Here is a 26754-nt window from a genome sequence, read left to right as displayed (position 1 = left end):
CCATAAAATAAAGGAATTGTTGTAAAGTATGTACCTAATGAAATAATGATGGCGGTTTTTAAATAATTAATTAAATTAAATACATGAAATTGAACGGTGACAACTATCTATACATTTAGAAAACTAGTAAACGTCTATTTCTCGCTGATCGGGATCATTCTATCCCATACCGTCGCCACGGTACAAAATTTGTTCTAAATACAAAGGATTCGAATGCATTTGGGTTAGTATACGCATACTGTAATATAAGTAGCTCGTCACATAATGTATAGGTACTATACGAAAGTAAGAAGGTAGGTATATTTAATAAATAATGACTAAATCCCACCACCTAAAAAGCTGGTGGGTACCATCAATACAATTAACATAATTGTATTGCATATAGTGATTTGTTTACCCTTTGCCATTTATCTGGGATCCGTGCATCGTACATGGCGTCTAGAGATTCTCTCAATCCTTGGCTCATCACTATAGTACCGTCTATAGCTAACTTCAGGTCACATAGAGTAGTGTAGACAGTAGAATTTACACGCTGAATTCTATCGATCTCTTGTCTAAAAATAAAAATATAAAAAATCATTGTTTTTTATATCTACAAGACTTCTAATTTCTTCCTTCTGGATTGATTTTTTTATCATTCACAATCAATTAGTATGTGTACAAAATGATGTTAGTGAAGTGTATGTACCTGCACATGTCACAGAGGGAATCGCTGAATGCTCACGGATAATAAATAACCATGTTTTGTTGTCATACGCAATCGTAAGAACATCATAAAAAGAATAAATTCGTTAATTTATTTAACCAGCTAGCACGAGAATGGCATCAAACGGCCAGTGCCACGGACGTGCAGGCAGGCACTTGTTTCTACGCGGAATTTTTGACCGATTTTATCAATACTATTTGTATAAATAAAAAAACTCGAAAAAAACGCCAATCCCGGGATCGTCAAATTGTAATCCCGAAATCCAGGGATCAAAATTTTGGCTGCAGATCAGTTTCCCTACTCGTGACTGTCTCGAAATGCTTATCGAGAATCATAGGAATAGGAATAGAATCATAGATACTAATATAATTCAGTTGACAATGTATTTATGAATATCTTTAGAGTAAAAATGAAATCGGACACCATTTTAATTCAACTCGGGGGCGGCACTTTGCCTTCTTGACGACTGCCGTATACTTAGGGTATCGGGCTGGTGAGAACAGTTGGAGGAAACCGAGGTTATCTCGCTCCGTGACGTTATCCGCATCAGTTCGGCTAATTTATTGTATATCCAACAGTTTTATTCACGTACAATGTTGACGTTTATATATGAAATGGTTTCTTTGTGCTAAATTGTTAAGTTTTACCTTTGATACGCCGATATAAAATATGCTAATTTTTACTAAATAATATTCCAGGTGAAAGTTTACGGTGAAACCTATTTATATTGAATTATTATCAAATTAATGCGAACCTTAAAAATATATTCATTGGCAAGAATGCTCCCATTCTTTGTAGTGATTCTCTTACTTCATAACTGACATATTGCTTTGGCAGTTTCTCCAACATATCTTCAGCTAAACGGTACACTATGCTTTCCCTCGTTTCTCCTCCCTGACTTCCACCCTCTTTCGGTTGGACACTTAAAATTGTATCCAAGATGCCTTTAGCTGTATTGATCTGGTAGGTTATATCTGCGTTACTATGTAATCCAAACACTTCAGGAGTATCGGTGAGCGGCAACATATTTATGTAATCTACATAACCTTGTAGATTACGTGTTGTTGGTACTTTATATCCTTTATAAAACTCAAATCCTGGACGTAAGAGAACATCACAGAACCAAACGTGAGTGAACGTCGTGAGTAGACGTTTGTCAAAATCGTCCGTAACTCGACCACCATATTGCACTTCTCCCAGCATATAACAAACAGTGGGCCAAGAAATTCCTTTCTTGGGATCCATTTCATCAAGATGATTCTGTATAAACTGCACACTGGCTGCGAAATCAGCTTGGTTAAATTCATACGGTATATTCCAGCCCAGTGGACCGAATTTTCTTCTCTCTTGTACAACAGTGTGCAAGAACGCAACTGCGTATAGTAATGGTGGCCATTGGTTTTGTGCAGAATAGTCCAATATATCTTGTGTTATATTTTGATACGTTCTCTTCATACTTGCTCGTATTCCCTGCGGAGGTTCGTTGGTGAACTTTATTGCCATTTGCAGTAAGCCAATTGGGAATTCGGTATGGACTTCTGTTGTCATCCATAATCTGAAGGAATCATCGACATGTTCAGCTTCCACTAATGCATCCATTGCTTCGGTTGAGAACGGCAGTGATAAATGAATATTTTGTAGCAATACCCAACCACCTGTACTCATCGAATCAGAAATCATTTGCCTGGCAACAATTTCTTGACCTTGTCCCATTGATACAGATTTAAGAGCTGAAATGAATTAGTTTTTTTTAAATTTTATAATTTTAAAAGACATCTTTTGATGCAACCTGAATTTAAAGAAGAAAATAAAACAGCATTCATAATCGCTTTATTTCAAGAAAATAAAATGATTCATTCACTCACATTTTTCAATTTTGAATTTTTGAGTTAAATATAGGTAGGTACCAAGTGATTCCAAAGGCATTAGTACAAATAAAAATAGTTAACTATCACAAGTCACTTTAAAACACATGAAAATCGTTGATAAAGTTGACTTTTGGTGTCATCACTCACATTTTTCCATGAATAATATGAGTTCTCTCATCAAGGCCTTTCTTACCAATCAGCTCTATTTCTCATAGTGTGCTGTGTGTCTGCAGCGTTAGGAGTATTATATATATTTTAAAAAAATTAAATCGACTCACTCAGCCTTTATATTCAAGGGAGTTCAATACTTTTCTTCTAATTACAAAAAACAGTGCTCTGATGGTTTTTTTGCGATTATCTCAAAACTCGATTTTTGGAATATGTAAGTTATGACTTTAGGCAACTCAAATAATGGAGTTCATGTCAGTCAAGTGCGTCGCTTCATTGCCCAAACATAACATTTGATTTTAAGTACACCAGTGTTTACCACGTAGGTACGTACGTACGTACCTACCTATATATAGTAACGTCTAATTGCGATTGATTTCATCACGTAAAGTCATTAATCTATTTTAATTACAAAAACACTGTGCGCAAACACTTGCAAGTGTACGAGTTTTCAATATTTTATTGTAATTTTTAGAATAGGCATTTGGAAGCCAAAAATTCGCGAAACACCAGAAAATGTCTGCGGACCACCGGTTGAGAAACACTGAGAGTGCTACAAAATATCTTTGAAACATATATTATATAATATAGAAGATTTCTGGTATACCGTACCGTTATGGTTCGAAATAAACTTATAAGACGAACAATATTATCAGTAGATCTCTCTACCCATCTAAAGAAATGCGTAGGTTATCATATTTATTTCAAAAAACTTACGAATTTCATTAGCTTTTGCCAACGCTAATATTTGAGTAGAGGGATCAGATCCAATTGATAATATACAAATAAGAGGTGTTCTTGGTTCTGATTCACCCCATGTAATTTCTAAATCCAATATGCAGCCTTCGCCATATTCCGTTCCAAGGGATTCTGAAATAGTAAGTAGGTATTCATTTCAGATTACTTATGTGGAATAATCAATACATACCTGCCCAGTTGTTGACTAAGATTTGGAGTCAATAATTTCTAATTTATATATTGGAATATTAACAATTAGAGAAAACAACATAATTCTTTATAGGTAAATATCATATGATACAGTGGCGAAGGGTGGAGGCAAGCGGTTAAGATCCGCCATAAATAGTGCACACTAAACTTTGTCAATCATACGTATTTGTTTTTATTGAAACAATACTACAATAAAATTTACAGATGGTGTTGGTTAGTTTTTATAATTCAATTAAACCCTGCGAAACCCAAGCCATAATAGATAATAGTAAAATATACTCGTTTACCTATAAAACATCTAAAATTATGCAATTAAATCATACATAATATTGAATTTTTTATATATAGAATAATATTTTTATCTATTATAGTTTGGTTTAGGCAGGTCTTAATGAATTTAAAAAAAATAATTACAAGATAAAAATAACTTTTTATATACCACGTTTTTAAATTTTCTGTTGAATCATATAAACTTGACAATTCTATGTATTAATAATTGAGGACAAATAAGACAATAATTGTCAGCAAAGCATTTGCAACAAACAAATATAGAATACTAAAATGTCATTATGATTTCCATAGTAACGCACGTATATATTAATAATTTAGTTGCTAGAACCTCAGACCCCTAGCAACCAATAATTGTGTGAAAATAACTTTTCATACAAAACAGAATTAACTGAAAATGAATTCAATTCTACTTAAAGATGGCTAAACGTATTAAAAGAATGCATTGGCATCGTGTTCTGACATATTCTAAAAGTTTCAAATGTCTAGTTAGTCGGGAAGTTAAAGTTAGAAGAGTTAAAAATCGATTGCAAGATTTGTATTGGATAAACAACCACCGGGCAAACAAGAATACGAGCTAAGAAAAACGTGGTAATGAACGAACATTATGTGTATTCTTAATTGAACGAAAACAAATAAGTAGGAAAGAAAAAGTTTTCACAAATCTGCCGTATCGTCCAAAGTATACCAAAACTATTATGGTTTGGTTTAGGCAGGGTTTAATTGATTTTTAAAAACTAACCTACACCATCTGTAAAAAATTGTTAGTATTAGTTCAATAAAAACAAATACGTATAACTAACAAAATTTAATGTGCGTTATTTATGGCGGATCTTAACAACTTATCTCCACCCTTCGCCACTGATATGATATTTTTTTGTAATGGACACTATTTATAAATAATTACAAGATAAAAAGAACTTTTTATATACAACGTTTTTAAATTTTCTGTTGAATCATTGACCAAACCAATCAACCAACATCAACCAAACTTGACTTGACTAGGTTAAACGATCAAAAAAAATTGTACTTGATAGAAATAATACTGAAATGTCATATTGATTCCCATAGTAACGCACGTATATATTATTAATTTAGTTGCTAGGACCCCAGACCCTTAGCAACCAATAATGGTGTGGAAATAACTTTTCATACAAAACAGAATTAACTGAAAATGAATTCAATTCTAGTTAAAGATGGTTAAAAGTAATAAAATATGCATTGGCATCTTGTTCTGATATATTCTAAAAGTTTCAAATGTCTAGCTAGTCGGGAAGTTAGCTAAAAATCGATTGCAAGATTTGTACCGGACAAAGAACCACCGGACAAATAAGAATACAAGCTAAGAAAAACGTTGTAAAATACCTGCGACGTATTTTCTGGCTTGAGATAAAGTCCTGTCTGGACTCCACGACCTTATAAGAAGTAGTTTTCTGAAGACATCTAAGCTTTTTTGATAGCCACTGGGAATCTCCTCTTCCTCTGGTCGTTCTTTCTCATACCAAACTCTCCACTCTTTCTCATTACCTTCAATCTAAAATTTAGTTATTAGTCTAAAATTTTTGAATTTCGTTTGTCATGTAGAACAATCAATCAACCCAATCAAAGTAGAGACTAGAGGTGAGTTGGAAATACTGTCACCAGTTTGTGTACTCAAGTCAAGTACTCAACTACCAATACTCAGTATGTGTGGCCCAATAAACTTATTCCAAAAAACTTGTGATGATATCATCGCGAGTCACTGTTCTGTGCACTCGCCAGTTTGGTAGACTTTCAACACTATTGACATTAAATGCACACGAACGAGATAGCACTTGAATATAGCTATATTTTAATTTATTAGTCTATTGCGTTTGAATGTATGAATAATAGGTCATAAATTTTGTGTTGCAGCACAGTGGTGAGATGACGCACAGGCTAAGGGCTTGTTATATGACCGCTCAAAACATGTTTAAAATTTAAAAAAAAACACTGTTATTTATTTTTGTTAACAAGAATATTGTAACCTAACAGAAAAACAACTCATAAATTTAAAATGTGTTTAAAATTTTATAATAAATGGAACTTTTTGACAAGAAGAGCTCAGCATATTTTTACGATTCTATTGAAGCCGATACACAGTCTGAGTTCCCTGAGCCGATACGTATTTCAAATACTAATATAGAGTTGGTTTTAGTTTCAGTTGAGTATGAAACTTTTGTCCCATACGCATGCCAAACGCTCTATATAGTATTCCAAATACTAGTAAGTATTTTGGAACAAGTTTATATACTAAGTATTTTTTATACTGGTAGTAAGTATACTTAATCTTCAAAATCTACCAGTTTTCCCATCTCTAGTAGAGACCCAAAGATCTTCCAGGGTAATAAATAGTAACACAATCACTGCTGACCTTTTAATTAAGTAAAATATTTAAATAACACGTTAATTATTTATATCTAATGGCCAACGACTCAAAACGCGCCAGTCGCGGTGTTAGCACTAAATGAGTTAATTAATTTATTGTGAGACAGAAGTATTCTTACATTTGAAATTAAATTCATAATTGAGTAGCTAGAGGTTAAGGGTTCAAATCAAAATTGTAAATAGTTGTAGGTTTGATATTTTTTAACGCAGGGACTTTTTTGGCGTAATGAAATCAGATGGTGTGATGCGGAGGAATCGTGCGCCGTCGATCCGACAATGGTCCGACGAACAGGGTAATGAGGAGGATAATCGACCATAAGTGGTGGTTTCTCAACTTTTTTCGATTCTCGAGAATTCTCAAAATCAATTGTTTTCTCGATAAAATTTTATTTAGGGTATTACGCAAATAAATTGTTGCTAACTCAAGAATCCTTTCCGCCCAGATTCGAAGCCGACAGTTTTTTTAACTCTTCCAGTGAATATTTTTTACCCAAGATTTTAAGAAACTCTATTCGGAATAAAGAAGAGATTTTTTTTTATTATTTTTTTTTTATCACGAATTTACAGATTTGTATTCTGTTTACAATCAAAGACTGGAAATTTGCATTTTCCATGGAACATTTTATTTTTTAGTTTGAATTTCGCCATATCACATATTTTATATACTTATAACCTACTGGTGAAAAATTCTAGAGACTGTCATTGATGATTTCTCTACAAATGAGAATCTCGATTTTTCTGGAAAAAAGTGTCAATAAATGAATAAACTTTTCACATTATTTCTCGAGACGAGAAATCTCTACAACCTCTAGCTAGAGTCTATAGTCTTGACCAGTGCTTCTTAACCGGTGGTCCGCAGAAATTTTATGTTGGTCCGCGAATTTTTGGCGTCCAAATGCCTATCCTAAAAGGTCCAATAAAATCTTTAAAACCCGTGTACCTGCAGTTTTTTCATGATTAATGATTTTACGTGATAAAATCAACCGCCATTAGACGTTTTCATACGTCTCTATATTTATTATATACTAATTTTTATTTCTGCGTTTGCGGTCTGCTAAACATTTCTCCTATTTTCAGTGGTCCTCAGGTGTAAACAAGTTTGAGAAACACTGGTTACTGTTACTGGTACAAGTTGCTTAGACACAGGGGTACGTTCGTCTCACCGACCTCCAAGGATCCAATTATATAGGTAACCAAGTTGGGTAAATCGGTTTCAAAGTTAAATATGCTCTTTTTTAAATATTTCAAATCTTAAATGTATTTTTACGGCTACAAGGGGTAAAAACCTTCAAATTAGATATATTACCATGAAAATTATAAAAACATTTTATATTAAGTAATATGAAGCATAAGACATAGTCGGTTAAAGGGTTGTAATCTAACTTTTCATACAAAGGTCACACAAACTCAGATCCCTTTTCACACATAATAAAGTAGGTATATGGTGATGTGAAAACTAGCTGAATCATTTTTTAATTGTACGTCATTTTAGTCGTTTAATACTGATTTTTTCAATTGTAATTTAAAAAATATATTAAGTTATAATCCACATACCCTGGTCAAAACATCTGAAAATGTTTTTAGTTTATTTATTTCAACCAAGTTCAACCAAGTGATATCAAGAATCCATCTGAACGGTTTGGGTGTTACTGCGTTCAAATCTAATGAAGCACCGCCTTTTATGAACGCCATGAATTCATCGTGTGATATGAGACCTTTTTGACAATCGATTTTCATCGCTAACATCAGCGTGAATAGAGCTTTATGACGCTCATACAAACTTCGACACGTAAATGACCATACTTCTTTCGTCAGATACTTTAATATGATATTTATTCTTTCTTCGGTGATATTACTTTTCGTTGACTTGGTTATCGAGTTATCGAAAATCGTCAAGAATTGCTTCAAAGAGTTTTGATACATGATGTTCACATTACTCATTTCTACGATCAAGAAATATAATATGGAGCCACGAGCCGCAACTGCTCTGAATTCTTCTCTGGCTATCATAATCTTCTTTTCGGTTATTTCAGCGACCTTTAGTTTCTCATTGACTTCTTCAGCTGTAGTTTTGGTAATTTGTAAAACATGAATAAGCGCTTCGTCATCAACCAGCGATCCTTCCGAGGAAGTTAAACGACATAGTAAATTACTTTCAAGTTCTTTCATACTTCTCTGATTTTTCATGACAGACTCAAACAGAGCTACACGTTCAGCTTCTAAATCAGCTTTTTCCATCAAAATCACACGTCCTAATAACTGATCTTCTAATCCTTGCATTGTGACAGTGAAATCGATAATCGATGTCTTTGCGCTGACTTCTGGTGAATACGCTGGGTTTGGAAGTTTTGTCGTAATATACAACATGAACCCCGGCATCACATCACACTCTTTGTCCCCAACAACGACCTTTTCTATTGAGCCGGACTTAATAAAGTTTTTCTCTAATACATTATCAATCACAGGATCCAATTCAACGCTTACGTCTTCAATCAGCAGCGGTCTGCCCAGTGATAAACTGTCTTCCAGATGTGTTCTAAAGTATTTGTGGTTGAGAGATGTTATTTGCAGTTCATTTGATAGTTCTTTATTCTTTATCCACATTTTCCCTTGAGTTTGTGGGTCGACTAAAAGTGGATATGAGCTAGATTTGGTTACAATCAACGCATTTTGAACGGACAAGTCATCATTTGGTAGACCTTGCAGTGTCCATTCGGAAATCGTCGCATTTTCAACAAGCATATTGATAATATTGAGATTATTGGTGAACGGAATCGTCCTTGTTTTGAGAATATTCATCCAATTAACTATAAGATTCTGTCTAAATTGTTGATTATAAGGCCCGCAATATGACAAAAACCCTGTTCCTAAAACCACATCACCGACTAAACGACCTAACTGTTCTTTGAAGTCTTTACTCTGCTGCGTCCACCTGATTTTCTCTCCTCCTAAACCATTAATGAGAGCGGTGGCAGCTGTCATTTTCCTCAAGCATGCATTAGCAGCATCTGTCAAACGTTGCTTTTCTGACACAGCGGCATCATATTGTTCTTTAACAGCTTGTAAAGCCATTTCCCTTTCTTCTAGTTGTCGTTCGGCTCCAGCTAAATCCTCCATGGCAATCTACGACAACAAAGAAAAATTATACCAATGAGAATAGTATGATAAATATCTACTGTCGATACCTTATAATGAAATGAGGTTATTTTGGCGACAATTTTATATTGATGCCAAATTTTGCCAATATTTCAGATGCCAGATGGAATCTGAAATATTGTTTTCAATGTGAAAAAACTTTACCATTATGAAATTAAAGTGATTAGAGCCGGATTGAAGGAAGCCTGTGCTAAATACGTATTGAGACTACCAAAAATATAATTTAATAAAACGTAACTTAAAATAATGTTTTTTTTTTAATATATATTAGGTACACGATATTAGAGCAAGTCGTGAAGTTAACGTTAAAGTTAAGTTCTTAATTCATTCTAATGTGGAAAATGACATTTCGCTTTGGCAACTACTTGCAAGTAGGTTTTTTTAAAGTGATTAATTAACTTTAACCTTTGGAAATATACTTAGAATTGGATTCACATCTTCTAGAATCTAGAACACACATTCACAATCTTTATTTGGTCGTGACCCCATTTTATAAAAGTCAAATAAACCGTGACCCCGATGAATGTAAAACACCTTTTTATAGGGAACCTAAAGAAAACGCATCGAAAATAGATTTGTTTATTGTATCTCGTTAACCAGCTTCAAAATTCGCGGTTAAATATTCGTTAATGCCAACCCCGTGACATTCTCAACATTTAATCTGTTTCTAAAATCCACTCTTGCATAGATACGTAGAAGCAATGGTAGTAAAATTCGAAACGCAAGCATGGTAACATTTTGATATGAATGAAACATAGCACACCAAAATTGATTCAGAACTGATTCTGAATTAATTCTAACGTGTGTGTATTGGATGTGTAACACCAACTTTAAAAATAGACCAATGCAGTTGGACCTTGTAAAATTAGTACATATTATCTCTGTCAATTACCAGCAGATAATTCTGAAAATAAAATATGCCATAATAATTATGAATAAGAGAAATACTTTTTAAATACTAAATCAAAATGTCAAATTTGTTGATTGAACTATGTCATACTAGGGGTGCGATTTGGTTCAAAATCAATATTTTTTACGTTTACTGTTTCAGCCGGCGATCAGACCGGCGGCTAAACAATGTTTCTAACATATTCCGAGTTTAAATAGAGTGAGCATTTTGAATTTAAAACTGCATCGAAGAAATAAGATATTAACAGGTCAGTAGGTTTAATCGACAAAATAATTAAAAATAGTCGAAGTACATGCAATTTTGCCAATCTATTTAGTCGCACCAATTGTTTTAATTTTTTAAGGTTGGTAAGTACGTTTATTATTGCCCCCCTCTTCTTCTGCACTCGCTGTTCCAATTTTTTTAAAACAGTGATATTTGTTATAAGCATCCACAAGAAGTTATTATTCTTTGGTAACAGAGTTGAAAATTGAGGCCCCTAAAATCTTGAGGCTTGGACCAATTCATTCCGCGCTTCCTGGACGCTGCAAGCTGTTTAATAAATTGAATATTTCCAGAAAATCTTAATCTAACGCATTTATGTAAAACTATTATCGTACAAGTTTGTGACCTCCAACCAGTGTTGCCATCTTTTTCTGTGCTGATTATAGGACAAAGGCATAAACGTTTTTCGTCTTGAATCCTTTAAAATTATAGTATTATGGTATATTTGGTGTAAAATTATAGTATTTTACATTTTTCGCGGAATTAAAATTATAGTATTGTACTATCATTATAGTATGGTTGGCATCACTGCCTCCGACCCCTCATGAAATAAAATTGGTTTCGAATAGCACATATTATCATCTCACCTTAACAACACTGGCTTGCAACAATATTATAATACGAGTCAGTGATGCCAACCGTATTATAATTATATTACAATACTATAAATTTAATTCCGCGAAAAATGTAAAATACTATAATTTTACGGAAAATATACCAAAATACTATAATTTTAAAGGATTCAAGACGAAAAATGTTCCTGTACTATATATTTTTCAGAAATACTATACTTTATGCCTATGTCCTATAATCTGCATAGAAAAAGATGGAAACACTGATACGAGTTGCCATCACTGTTAAAACTGTATAGGTTTTTTGTTATAACGTAATATATTTTTATTGTAATAAAAATATGTTAAATTACAAAAAAAAATATGTTTCTTTGTGTGGTACCAATATGAAGCGCCTTGTTTCAAAAGCCCCTAAAACAGTTTTTGAATTTTTTTAGAAAAGTTAGATATGTATTTAGATGGATATTTTTATTACCTATATTATGATGGCCAAAGATTGAGCTTGAAAAAACGCCAAAAACCGTCAATACGTATGATCAAAAATTAGGGTACATTTCAAAACCCGCTAAAATGGTTGGGTGTGCTTTTCAAATACCCCTAAAATGGAAAGCCAAAATACTCTTTAAAATGTAACGAATTACAAAATAAATACATACAATTCACAAATTTAATATTTTTTTTTTAGAATTTTTAGAATTTCTTATTTTTCTCAAATAGTTTTGAGAAAAATAAGAAACCTAAAATCGTTTTTCTCATTTTTCTCAGAACTACATAAAGTCGTTTTAGGGGCTTTTGAAATTAGGCGCTTCATATAATATTTTGTATGAAAAAATTATTCAAACTCAGTCAATCTAATGTCACTTATTATTAAAAATATAATTATAATTAAAATGGCAAAAAAGTCTTTATGTTTCCAAATATCACAAAAGTACGAAGAATCAATAGGGCATATTATTATTATTTATTCTCCATAGTTTTTTCTTACAATATATATCATTCTCTAAAATTAATATTAAGCCTTGCGCAAGTCGTGGTGCAAGAGCTGTATTGGCTCTACTCTAGAGTGATTTTGTATTTTATAAAGTTACATAATTTAATAAAAGTGCAGAAGAGTACTACGTATATTGTTTTAAAGACATATATTTTTACTACCTAGTAACTACCATTAACAGTGTATGGAAAATACACGTTTTTTGTTGAGAGAGGAAAGTACGAACCCAGTCGCCTTATATACTTTAACACAGACGATGCGATCAATTCGTTAGAAGATTTAAAAGGGGGGTTCGAAATAGTTAAAAAATCAGTCGTACAATTATTGAATTCTACCAATATGAGTGTTTCTAACCAATTGATAATAAAATATTACCCAAAGCATGACGAAATCCCCGCAACTATAGATCCATCAGTATAAGTTGTCCGCTGAGTGAGGGTGCCACATACTAACATTTGACATAATTAATTCAATACTTTTTATACTGAGATGAGCTTACTTCTAAATTCGAACACCGAACAATTTATCGATACTCAATAGGGTATTATACCCTAACATAACCACATTATTGAACTATGTACATTGTACACAAATAAAAAGAATAACTAATAAATATTATTTTATGTCATCACCGCTATCTTCAATAATAGTTATTTTTAATTACATGATGTTATTATAGGAAAGAGCTACATTGATATTTTTACTAAGTACCTTAGTTGGTTAGTTGTTGGTTGGAATTTAAGGGTTTTATTTAATTTTTATTACGGGGGGCCTCAATATCAGTCATTACCTCGGACCCCCACATCCGTAAATCCGGTACTTGGCGGTATGGCTGTAATCAATTAAATGAAAGCATATCATACCTTCAATCTTGCTTCCTGCATTGTTAGATTGGCTTTTAGAGGCAGTACCTCACGATTGACACTATGGAAGAATGCCATTGCCTTCGTCCAAGACAGAAGACCTGCCACATCACCGCACACTCTTTTTGCCGTGTCCATATTGTAATCTTCCATGTCAAAATATGGTTGGAGGTGCTCCACCATTTCATTGTTTATAATATCTTTTGGATAATTTTGAAGTTGCAATAAAAACGTTGTGCTTGACATCATCTGAAAACAATGATTCAGGTTAGAATATTCCTATTATTAGAATATATAGAGACCAATTTTCTCTGTAAGGTGTGCGCGTGTACGCGCGCACATCTACCAATATGTGACCACACATTTATGTTTTCATCCCCCGCACAGTCATCACATATATTTTAAAAGAAAGTTTCCTTTGCCGGCATTTTGTAATAACTACAGATGTGTTCAGTGTACGTAACAAACAATTCAAGTGAACAATAGAATTGCTTGCACAGTTACATAATATTTATAGTACAATTATACTTATTAATTATAGAAAACTTATCCCTTAAAAAATGTCAAAAAGGAGTGGATGTGATATTTCAAATGCGATCATTAAGAAGAAATCCTGGGATAAATTTAAATTGGAATGGCTCTCTGAAATCGTCGAAATAGAAATGCCATCTGCAAAAAGTAAGAATATTGGTGATATATTTCTTTATTCGGAAACAAATGATTGTGTAAATGCATCATATTATTATGCTCCGCAGCAAATATGCAAGGAGAATTCATGTCTGGAAAGAAGTGGATTGAATGGAGGTTGTATCTTTTAAAAAGGTATTTAAGTCAAAAAGTACACCGGGATGCTAGGTATTACGAAATTGAAAAATTTTTAAAGAGGTGGACTTTTGAAAATAATGACGAAAACATCCGAAGAACGAAAGAATAGGATGGAGATCGCAGAGCGCAAAAAATCTGGTTGCGATCTAGTAAAAGTGTTAATTGATAATGTACTATTGGGCATTGGTTATGAAAATAAATGCCTCTATGCTTTCTGTACAAGATATTCATAATCATGTATCTAAATACACAGATATTCCCGAAAGCTGGCGAAGTAAAAATTTTGCGTTTGAATTTGTCAATGCAGTCATTAAAAAAGATTTTTTTGACGAATTACGGAAGTCTCGGTTTCATACATTCATTGTTGATGAACGTACGCATATATCTGTGCAAAAAATGGTAATTTTGTACTTTAATTAGGAAATTAATAAATACATTTAAAATATAATTTTTAATGAAAAATTGTATTTATGTGTTTGTGGAAGGGGGTGTAAATTTACCCCACCAGGTGATGAATGACACTACTCAGATGCGTTGATGATCCGCACACACAATAGAAAAATTAGAGGGAACGTTGTATGAGAATAGCTAATATTGGATCCACCGTGACGTAACTTGCTAGGAATACCTGTTACAGAATAGCCGAAAACCGCTGACTGCTCAATATAGCATATAACCATATAGATAAACAATTCATAGCACCGAGAGAAATAAAATCAGTTTGGAAATGCCTTCATCCAATAGATTTAATGATGGTATTAACAGGTATATTAAAAATTATAATATCATCACCACTTTGTTAAATGCGTTATATTATAGAATATTTATTTCGGTACCTATATTATGTTTCATCAATTGTGGCGTGAATTCTTTAGAACAGCCTTTAAATAATTGTAGGTATCTAGGACCTAGGTGATATTAGGTTACCTCGAAAAGTTAAATTAAAATTTATTTGATTTTTTCCAAAAAATCAGTCGATTTTGGACCGACTATATTAATGATTATATAAATTAAGCATGAGATAATTTTGGTTATCCTAAATATAATCATATTATATTATGTACTCAACAACTAAGGGCCAAAGGACCACACAATTAATGAAATAATTATGTTCAGTGACGTCCCTAGACAAAATGCCGCCCCATTTTTGTATACAATATTTTTTATCATCCGTGTTCGTATCGTTTCTGGTCACCAAGGGCAGCGGAAGTAAACTAGACATCGCGAACCCGACAAAAAATTACAATTCTGTTAAACCCTTTATGTCAATTAATGCATTTTGTTTCCAACCAGGGAGCTGATTTTTTTTAAAGAAAAGATATATTCGTTATTAAGTATATATTATGTCTATATATACCAAATGATTCTCCTCGATTTGCTGCTAATCGAGTAACTGCCGCCCCCAAGCGTCGCTCAATTTGCCTACCCCTACGGGATGTCACTGATTATGTTTGGTAGATATGGGTGAGTATGTAGGTGGCAATACAGTGGTCACTGATACTGTTGTATCAGTTATGTGGGGTGCCGGACGAAATCCCGAAGGCCGAAATCCCGAATCCCGAAATCCCGAATGCTGAAATCCCGAATGGCCGAAATCCCAAATGGCCGGAATTACGAAGGTCGAAATCCCGAAAAATTAAAAAATACCAACAGTAATAATTGCGCAATCTAAACACTTATCTTGAATTGCGCAAATTTTGCAAGAGAGATCAAAAACCATTATTTGTAGAAAAATGAGTTTTTGTCTCTCCTGTACAAATTTGCGCAATCTTAACACTTATTTTGAATTGCGCAAATTTTACAGGAAAGACAAATAAACTAGGAAACTTAAACTAAGATATTAATAATTGTCAAAATATTTATATATTATTACATTATTTTTCTCTTATAAAAAGTAGTATTTTTTGCTTTCGAGTTGGTAGTTGTTGAGAATTATTACTGTTTGTATATTTTTAATTTTCGGGATTTAGGCCTTCGGGATTTCGGCCATTCGGGATTTCAGCGTTCGGGATTTCGGCATTCGGGATTTCGACCTTCGGGATTTAGGCTTTCGGGATTTCGGCCACTCGGTCGGGGTTTCGACCATTCGGGATTTCAGCATTCGGGATTTCGGCCTTCGGGAGTTCGACCCAAACCCGTTATGTGTATACTTACTTTTAGAGATTCAGCCCATGATGGCTTTGGGCACGGCGCAGCTGTATCACCAATAACCGCATGTAATTTCCTTTGGAATAATATCAGTACACAATCCATAATCCTCATAATCAAATGTGGTGGCCGACCTAACTTTCTCACAGTAGCAATATGCGCAGGTTTGATGGTATTCAGCGCCGCTTCGGCTTCTTCAAGAGCTGGTTTTGCAGCTTCAAGTTTCTCCTCAGCCAATGCCTTTTCTTCAGCAATGTACGCAACTAGAATCTCAGCCTTCTCTTTTACCTTTTGCACTTGATTTTTAACTATTTCAGCTTGTTTTGCTTTCTCTGTCACTTCAATCAGTACCCGTTCCGCTTTTTGAGAAGCGTGCGCCAATTCCTGTTCCATAACAGCTAAATCCTTTTTCAAAATTCCTACTGACAGTGAAGCTTCCGCTAATTTTTCTAATCCTGTGTCCATTCTTAAAGCCCCTTCTCCCAACTCTTGCTGTTTCAGCTGGTATATATTTTTGTAACCGCCGATAAAGTTTAAATATGACTTAGGAGTAACATGTGTCGCTCTTCTGAATCTTTGGAAATATTCACTGGATGTGTCTGATACTACATCTTGTATGGAACCCAAGGCATTAAACAGTTCGAGTTTAACTTCTTCCGTGCAAGCAATTTCGAATTCAGTTAGAAAATGACTGGCAACCGATACCAAAGCATCTTTGGGCCATGGCTGGAACCAGTCTATTGTGCATCCAGAAATTAATGCTGGGAATCTTAGTGCCCTATTTCTAAAAACTTCTCCAACCTAAAATCAATCGAAAAAAGTGTATTATTTAACAATGGAAATATACATTAATAATTGAAAACTTAAAATATGCTTTCGAGTAATTTGATTATGTATGCACCACAGAACAGAGTAATAAAAAATATAATTCCAATTAATATGCTATATCCCAATACACTACATTTCCTACAAAAATGAACCACGTGTGTAATACGTGTGTGTTGTAACCCTCAAATACACCACGTAAATGAGCGTCAGTGCATAAGCCGAGAGCAGTTGTCAAAACGAAGGACAAGCGTATTCTTGACACGTGCTTAAGTTTATCCCATATTATTCACACTCGAGATCGGTTGCCTGTCCACACCCGTTAGGTATTTAAATACCCAGAGTTTCCTGGTATGTACTTATTTTCTATGTTTAATTTTGATACTTACCGGTGAAAAACAGAAGACAACATGTAAATTCTGACATGTTCGTTGCATAAAATATTCCATCACCAATTCATTTGTGATGGTCCGTTTTTGGTTTTCTCGTTTCATGATTGGAGTAAGTTCTGAAATAATCTCCAGCTGTTCGTCTTTGGTAAACAGGTTCGATATTACACCGGACGACAATATATTATTAAGATATTCCAAGAATCCTTCTTCTTTTATATCCAGGTCCGTAAAAATAAATGTCGTCCCTTTGCCCTGAACACCGCAGGACCTATACAAAAGTTTCAAATCTTCCAGAAAATTGGCTACATTATAAGACCTGGTCAGAGTGATCTGGAAAGACTTGTAACCGGCAATAAATGAAGATAATTTGGTGAGCGACTGTTTTCCTGAACCTCCGACTCCCACAAGCATAACGTTCCCTCTAGGATGCCGTATAACCCTCGAGATTTTTACAATGTGCAACATAGCATCCGGGAAAAATACGAGATCCATGCCAGCACCCCTGACCATTTCATTAAATTGGGCAAGAAACATGTCAAGTCGCTCCCTCAATTCGTTATAGTTGAAGACTGGCTCATATACTTTTGGTAACTCCATATCTGCATCTTCTCCTTCTTCACCAGTTGGTTCAGGAGCATCTCTGTATAAGGATAATAATATTGAGAATTAAAAATAATATCACGTAGAAGTTTATGATAAAACGAATACAAATAATATTATTGAATATGTATAATTATTTATATTTGATTTCTCCATACTCCAATGCCATTCATATAATTATTGGTGATGGCTGATGAGTGTTTGCTATATTTGAAACCTTGGCATTCATAATACAAACAAAGTGCATGACCTCTATTCACACAATATCTCAATGCCTAGTCTGTATAGGTATACTGTCTTGTCTTGTCTTGTTATTGGATCTTTTAATTTTTTAAGTCAATTTTAAATAAGAAAACCTGGTAGATAAAGTTGAAAACCCGTAGGCAAATATAATGAAATAATTTTAACATAATAAAGATGATAATAAAAACCTATTGTATAAATATGGCTCACTCACTGACAACGACAAAGGCAACTAAAAAACTGGGGATAATATTATCAGGTATTGTATTTCACCGTAGCACAGTTCGCCGTGAGCTTTCTTACCGTATACTATACGGTCATCTCTATAATAGCACAGAGATGAAAAAAATACGTGATGTTTTGTATTTCTAGTTATACCTATTTTCTACTGTCTTTCCCTTGTATTTCGGTAGTTTTTATTATGTATTTTGTATGTAATTTAGGTACCTACAAGTCGGTTTACAGAAAGCCAGGCGGGAACCGCGCAAATTTTCATAGCCGATTTTGGCAATATTCATAAATTCAAGAATGAAAACTTAACTAAAAAAAACTAACCTAACCTAACAAATAATCCAGTATATCGACTATTTTCAAAATTTGTTTGCCGCTGGCTTCCTGTAAACCGTCAAAAACCGTATCTCAGTACGTACTATACGACTCAAAGAGGTTGAACGGTCTTTCAGTGGCGAAGGGTGACTTTTGGAAAGAGGTAGGCTGTGGAGATCTGATAAAAAGAACACACTTGTCAGGTACACTTACGATAAATAAGAAGATAAAACGATAGGTAATATATAAATAGGTACACACTAATGACAACGACACACTAATTTAATGAAACTTCAAAAACTCACTGACGACAAAAAATTAAGCGATCAGTTTAAATTACCTACGTAATTTTTCAAAACATTTATACACATAAAAAATCATTAGATAAAAGTTATTTTTAAAAACAGTCTATATTTATTAATATTTGAACTATAGAAATTATTTTTTTAAATTATCTAATTATTAATTAATTATTTTCTCACTCTCGTTAGACCTAAAACGGTTTTAGTCTCTGCGAACGGAGCTTACCTTATTTCATACAATTCGATAGACTAGACGGGGCTACGTGACGTAAAGTCCATATAAAAAAATAAGAATTAATTGAAATATAATCCGACCTTTATTTACGTCAAGACAGATGGCGCGCTGTGGTACATTTTTTAAAACCTTTGCAGATTGTTTAGTAATTATCTGTCTAATACATTCCTAAACGTACAGCATCTCTCGTTGGCAAAATAAATTGTTTTATAGAATAGATATATAATCAAGTGATTATATAAATAAGTCAATATGCAATTAAAAAATATTGTTCTTATAAAGGTAGGCTTCAAATAATCGTCTAGTGTGGAGTCTTCACCACTATTATATTTCCGATACAGCATTTCATGATGAAGTGTGATACGACGAACTGCATACGTACAAATTTCCGAATACGAAATATCAGATTTGGTAATGGCTTTATACTACTACTTTGGATTAACGTTGCACAAGACATCTAGAGGCTTGTATTAACAGATTTTGTTTTTGTTTTTTTTTTGAGAAATGGATGTCAGCCACTTGCTCAACCTATTATGTCCATACCCTGACCCACACACAAATTGAAAAACAATATGTGTACTTGCCAGACCCAGGATTCGAACCTGGGTTTCCCACGGCGTGATAGTCCAACGCTTAAGCCGCGCGGCCACCGTGATAAACTATTATATTATGATGACCGCGGGGCTTAAGCGTCGGCATATAACGCCGTGGGTCTCAGACTCGAATCCTGGGTCTAGTAATTACACATATTGTTTTTCAATTTGTGTATGAGACAGAGTATGGACCTAAAAGGTTGAGCAAGTGGCTGACATCCATTTCTCGTAGAAAACAAAATCTGTTAATACAAACCTCTACTCTGTGGAGGCCCATATGATCATATTAGGATCGGACATGGTCGAGAAGACACCTAAGCGATGGGCCTTTATCTTGGGGTGTTTAATCACCTGCGGTGTTTGGTGAGCTTAAAGACTCCCAGTGGCTTTATTGTCCCTATCAGTTGGAAAAATGAGTGCTTAGTGAGTGAAACCCGTGCGTGTCAAATACGGGACCGTCCGCTTTTCACACAATTTTGTTTGTGAGCTTCCGTAATTTTGGCTACCAAACGAGCACACCTTTGCATACCCCAATTTTTCCCATAAAATCGTTTGTATGGTAGACTTACTGACGTCTGGGATCAAAATTGCGAGAGCTCACGGACTGTCAGACGGCGATCTTCACGAACTTTATCATTGATTTCTTCAACAAAACGTCACCAATTGAGGACCTTCTTCCTCTCCCCTCCTCATCATGAACACTCGTTCTACCACTCAAAAACTCAGTACACCACTTCCTGACATTCCGCTGGTTCATCACTTTACCATAATTGGATGTGAGACAACGATGGATTTTAATAGTATGGACTCCCTGTTAGTTGACCAAATGATTGAATGCCGGAGCGTCCATCTCAAACGGACGCAAAGGTCATCATACTAAAGCAGCTACCAAGCCGGCTCACCACTCGTTCTGGAGAGGGAAGTCTACGCTACATGCCAGTGCTGCCATCTTTTGAGAAATAACATTCGCGTCGCCAAAACTAAATAAAGGTCTTTAATTCTTGGACGACCTTCGTACATTGTAAGTAGTGTATTTTTATTTATTTTTTTATGTGGGGGGGGGGCTTAAAATTATTCAGTACGTCAAACCTCTACGTCATTAAACCCGCCACTATTACAATTCCTATGGTTGATGAAATATTATTAGCTCTAAATAGATTAAAATTGTTAATAAAGATTGTTATTTACCTCATAAAATCTACAAATGCTGGATTCCCTAAAGACATCTTTTTATATTCAGGGCCAAGCATATCTTCCACGACTGTCAGAAGTGTTTTATCGAACCAATCTTTGTCGGATTGTAGAGTAAATCTATCAGAAAACACACGGGCACATTCGTGTTTCCACAGAAGCATTAAACATTTCTCTGAGTCAATAACAGTTGAGAGTGTACCGACCATACCTTGCCAGACTCTTGATAGGTCTCTTAACGAGAAGACATAATGGAATTTTGCAGGTGTTGGTAAAAGAGTCGACCTAGTTTGTTGCCAGATTTCTCTTGTTAAAGGAATCATTTTTTTGATGAGCGTGCGAACTTCTAAAGCAAATCCTCTTTTGGCATTATAATGACCTTCACCGATAACTTTAAATATCTTGTCGATGGATGTATTGTTCGGGATTGGGCAATTAAAAATAGCAAACTGTCTTTTTAGCCGAGATGGGATATCGTTTCTTCCTCCACCTAAACAGATAAATTTAATATCAATTAAAAATAATTAAAAGATAAAAAGAATTTTTTATATACAGCGTTTTTAAATTTTCTATTGAATCATATTATAAACTTGACTTGACTAGCTTAAACAATCAAAAAAATTTGTACTTAATAGAAATACTGAATAATGAAATGACAATTCATATTGATTTCCATAGTAACGCACGTATATATTAATAATTTAGTTGCTAGGACCCCCTAGCAACCAATAATGGTATCGAAATAATTTTTCATACAAAGCAAAATTAACTGAAAATGAATTAAATTCTACTTAAAGATGGCTAAAAGTAATAAAAAAATGCATTGGCATCGTGTTCTGATATATTCTAAAATTTTCAAATGTCTAGCTAGTCGGGAAGTTAGTTAAAAATCGATTGCAAAATTTGTACCGGGCACACAACCACCGGACAAATAAGAATATGAGGTAAGAAAAACGTTGTAAAATAGTCCAATGGATTGGACAGAGTAGGTGGACAATGACTAATAAATGAGTAAATAGAGTCGGTGATAAATTTGATCATTCAGTCGATACTTATAATATGTTGGGCAATCGAATAATAATTATTCAATTTTATTTATTTTGTGTACAAATTAATTATAAGAATTTCAAAATGAATTACCAACGACTGCCCAGTTCCGGACCCTACGTTGGGATCGGTTAATATAAGTCGATATATGTGAATTATCATTTAAATATATCAATCAATATAATATCACATTACATTGCGTCGCACAACCATATATTTTAAAATGTTAATATTTTTAAGACTTTTTTACTGTTAGAGCAAATTTATGATGTGTTTTATCTTACATCACCGGCCGAGGCGCCTCGCCTGGCCCTCCCCAAGCTCAGGCCACCAGGCTATAACCCTGTCAACCCCCAAATAAAATAGATATGCAATTCCCAATGACATAATACTCATTGTTGGTATCTATATTGAAGAATTTTCTTATTATTGTAATATGTTCATATTAGTTCCCATTACCGTTATTTACTTGCTAAACTAGTTCAAATTCAAATTTATTTATTTTTAATATAAGAAACATAACAATTTATAAATTTAAAGCGTTCAGGACATGACATAAAATAAGTGTTAACAATTTTTTAAATAAAAATATAGAGAAATGTGAGTTAATACAATAAATAAGAAATAAAATAACAAAAATAAAAGTAGATGGAAGCACACAGAGTAAACTTTGATAGACCCTATCGTAAAAACTTATAAAACAACGTCCACCTAAATTCACCCTCACGTAAGTGGAATATATCAATATCCGAAGCGATTTCATTAAACATGGTTATTGCCCTCCCAATTGGCATTACTAATGGCAGGTTAGTTCTGCACCTTGGGAGAATAAACAACGGGTGCGCTCGATACACAAGCCAACACTACCAAGAATGGCAGAGTTCACATTTACGCCGCGTATAAGTCTGAAAAAATATGTAGCTATAGTGATAATAATAAAATAATAACATTAGACATAACGAACCTGGTTGGCCCATTGCTCCTAAGAATTGTAAATCGATGATTGTGGTGAAGTCCCCTGGTTTCTCCAAGCTATAAAAACCTTTCATATCCATTGCTTGGCGTACAATCTCATTAGTTATCTGATCCCCCCACTCGTTAATCTGAGGGAGGTTAATGTCGTCAATAAATATCATCATCTTCTTGCCAGCTGGTGGGCCAAACGTCATACCCATCCTTTTTTCTATATAACTCTCGATAGTCTTTTGAAACTGATATGGACTAGTGGCCGAAGAAAAATTGAAAGATCTTCCGACAAATAATTCTGGATTTGCTCTCTTCATATATGACTTCATCATGACAGTTTTGGCCGTACCTTGCTCCCCAAGTAACAATACAGCCTTATCTTGCTTGGCGATCGTATTTATAAGATAATCTATTCGCACATTATCCACAATTGGTATCAGTATGCTGGAATAGTCAGGAGTACTAACTTCAGGGTAAACATAGTGTGTTACGATACTGTCCCAATGTTCCCACTTCCCATGCAATGTAACAAAGAAGTCAAAAACTGTTGTCGCGCGGTGTGACGCGGATGTCGGTAAGTCCAATATTTGTGACATATTTTCTTTCAGATATTCATTGAACTTTGCTCTGTCATCGCTTTCCAAAAACGCTCCGATGCCCCAAGTCAGTGCAAATATGTAAATCTTATGCAAATGCTCACATGTGAATAATGGTATCACTTCTACTTTATCTCTATCATCTCCCATTTCATCATCGAGGTCTCCTGCGTTGGATTTGGAAGCTGAGAGGTCTTCAACGGCTTCCACTTGAGGCGGTACGAGACCTTCCAATAAACTAAGCATTTGTAGGATAATATTACACTGTAGAATTTCCATTGTCAGTATTAGGTTTTGAGTACTCCAAGTATAAATTTTCCCAAATGTCTCATTGAATAAATGAAGAAATACTTCATTTTCTCTCGGTGATCGTGATTTCAACCATGCTTTCAAAACTGAAAAACAGAGCATTATTTAGTAATAAGAAATTAACCATTAAATAATTTAGAGTAAAATCCAACACCGCTCGTGCGTCCTTCAGCCGTTCCTTTGTAATACAGCACATGTCCGCTCTGTAAAGTGATAATACCCTCACCTTTTCCGACAACATCCCAGTGGATATTCGCGAGCTTTTCTTGTAAATCTACAAGTTTGGAATCGCTGGACAATGTTCTATACGTAATGCTCATCTGTTGGCAGCCTTCTCCGGGTCTCCGGGGACTTATCAGTATACTTACGGGAAATAAGAAGATAATACGATATTACATTCGCGTTTCAACTGACAATAATGACTGCATGATAACACGATATAAATTATTTTTGTCTATGACTGTAATTTAAATAATAATCACGAGATACAATTATTTTTTATTTTTAAAACAATTTATAATTATATCTAATTGAACCCAATAGAAATTATTTTTTTTAAATCATCCTATTTATTAATGACATATTTGCTTAAAGCGGCAGTCATCGACAATGAACATATCCATTCAGAGTTTAGGCTGTTCGTCTATCGCTTATAAACTCCATTCAAATTTCCAGACATGTCTGAAGTCACGTAAGTAGTGACGGGCCTTATAAAATATACTTGGTATTAAACTGTTAGTTTCATGGAGAACAGATGGCGCTCGTGACTTATTTTTGATTCTAAACCTAATTAAACCAAACGGTATTCTAAATTTCTGATGATAGATGACTCAATTATTTAAACATTTCTTTATTTGTTTTCATTTACATTAAATACTTGAAGATCTTTATTTTTCTTAGAAAGTAGGCTTTAAATAATCGCCCAGTATGGAGCCTTCACTACTGCAGTAGGTACTGGGCAACTAGTAGGTATGTTATTGTATGTATCTATTATTTTTATGGATACGTATCACACTTTAGATAATTAAAGGCATGCGTCGCATCCACAGCATCTTTGGACAACACTTATCATATAATTAAAGAATAGTTTTAAACAATAAAATTTTATCTGTACAGACCTGGACTCCAATCAAGGCCGGAAGAGCTCATGTAGACCATTCCATTCCTTGAAACAGTAGCTGGAGAAGCATTATCAATATTGTGCGGCTCGAAGATAATCTTAACAGATGGAGCCATTGTTAGTCTGTCACCATTAGCAAGAGTAAGTGTTTTATTATCGTCCAAGACAGAGTTTAGATTTTCAATCCAGATACTGTCAACTGGTCCGTCTAGCACAAGCCAAACGTTATCTTCAATTTTGAGTTTCAGAGTCTTCCTCCAGAGGGCAGAAAATATTCCGTCAGTCCAGTCATTTGTGGCGACGTCCAACCGGCCAAACATTTGTGAAGCGGTTATGGCTTTGGGGTTCATTCTCATTTCTCTACAATATTAGTCAGTAATTAGCTATTGCTACTGTTATATTAATAGGTACATCGGTAATACGTGCGAACTGATGTAGGGTAATAGTGTGGCAAACGGACACCCTAGTGGGTTTTTATGATATATTTAATTCAAACAAAATGATTGATCAAATTATTTTACTTCATTCAGTAGCTCAATCATTAGTTCATAGAATCCATACGAAAAAACGTGAAAAAATTAAAAATCTCTTAGAAAAATTAAGAAAAAACTACACTAAGGTCGAAGTGTCCGTCTGCCCCGCATGTGTGGGGTAGATGGACATGTATGAAATGTATGAAAAATTATGAAATTTCACTCAAGAATTCTCACAAATAAAATAAGGATCGTCACCCTTAATATCGCAATAATAAAATTTTGAAACCATTTTATGCATGTAACGCATTGAACCCATTTTTAATCCGGCTTATCAATATTTGCATTTCGTGGCATAAAAAATAATTAGTCAATATTGAATAAGCGGAATATTGTTTTTCATCACTGCTTCTATAGTTTTAACTAATTTTCTTCACTCCAGTTACATTTATCCGTTGTTCTAAGTCGGTTTCTTACCATTACTATGTAAGAAAATAATTGAAAATAGGAATTAATATGTCTGTCCGTTTGCCCCCAAGCAATGCCCCCATATAAGTAATAAAAACAAAAATAGTCGGAAATTAAAAAAAAGAGATGTCGCTATTATAAGCATCAAAGTGTGCGACAGAATGCTGAAATAACGTGTTGACATTGAATATCATGTAAAAACTTTATAAGCCTTACCAAAAAAATTTGTATGCATATGATATAGGAAACAGAAATAATATTATAATACCATATTTCCACATACCTATTCTGTGCACTTCATGTGTTTGAAAAATTAGAATACACAGGGATCGCAACGGATTTAACAGATTTATTCATAATTTACAACGCAAGACGTCCGCACGTCATACTCAAGCAAAAAAAAGTTTAAAGTATGTGTTGAATAGCTGACGATCACATTTGCTTAGCTCCTGTCCGTTTGATCCACCTTTACCCTATTCGTATTATCGTGATTGATTGACCGTGCCATTTTAGGAAGACGCGCTACTCACCAGCGAAAGCGATAACATAAGCGATTTCGAATTATTATACTTGATAAAAGGTCAGTTGTCCTTCGACCATAGTATCAAAAATAAGCGTCTGATTTAAACATTATGTAACTTTCACAGGCTTGTTTTTTCTGGGTGAGAGAGCGCGTTGTAACCTCAAGCCTCAATAAGTTAAAAATCTAAACCATAACCCTATATTAAATCCAAT

The 26754-nt window shown here is 34.2% G+C and overlaps 1 protein-coding gene across 1 annotated transcript in view; it reads right to left on the bottom strand.

Annotated features, from left to right (window-relative positions):
* Dhc1 (dynein axonemal heavy chain 1) overlaps positions 1-26754 on the bottom strand; it is a 179887-nt gene that overhangs the window by 6598 nt on the left and 146535 nt on the right. Inside the window, exons 35-45 of the mRNA XM_085945803.1 lie at positions 25077-25438; positions 23052-24044; positions 21038-21530; positions 17328-17970; positions 16120-16914; positions 13141-13389; positions 7939-9507; positions 5344-5512; positions 3460-3612; positions 1461-2436; positions 398-554 (exon numbers count right to left, since the gene is read on the bottom strand). Of these exons, the coding sequence (XP_085801929.1) occupies positions 398-554; positions 1461-2436; positions 3460-3612; positions 5344-5512; positions 7939-9507; positions 13141-13389; positions 16120-16914; positions 17328-17970; positions 21038-21530; positions 23052-24044; positions 25077-25438 (6559 nt within the window). The remainder of the gene's footprint in view (positions 1-397; positions 555-1460; positions 2437-3459; positions 3613-5343; positions 5513-7938; positions 9508-13140; positions 13390-16119; positions 16915-17327; positions 17971-21037; positions 21531-23051; positions 24045-25076; positions 25439-26754) is intronic.

The sequence above is a fragment of the Rhyacophila brunnea genome, unplaced genomic scaffold (assembly GCF_057557595.1).
Source record: "Rhyacophila brunnea isolate RB1 unplaced genomic scaffold, BYU_Rbru_1.0 scaffold_1, whole genome shotgun sequence".
Classification (NCBI taxonomy): domain Eukaryota; kingdom Metazoa; phylum Arthropoda; class Insecta; order Trichoptera; family Rhyacophilidae; genus Rhyacophila; species Rhyacophila brunnea.
The sequence above is the reverse complement of the archived record's forward strand: the minus strand, read 5'-3'. Positions and strand labels throughout refer to the sequence as shown.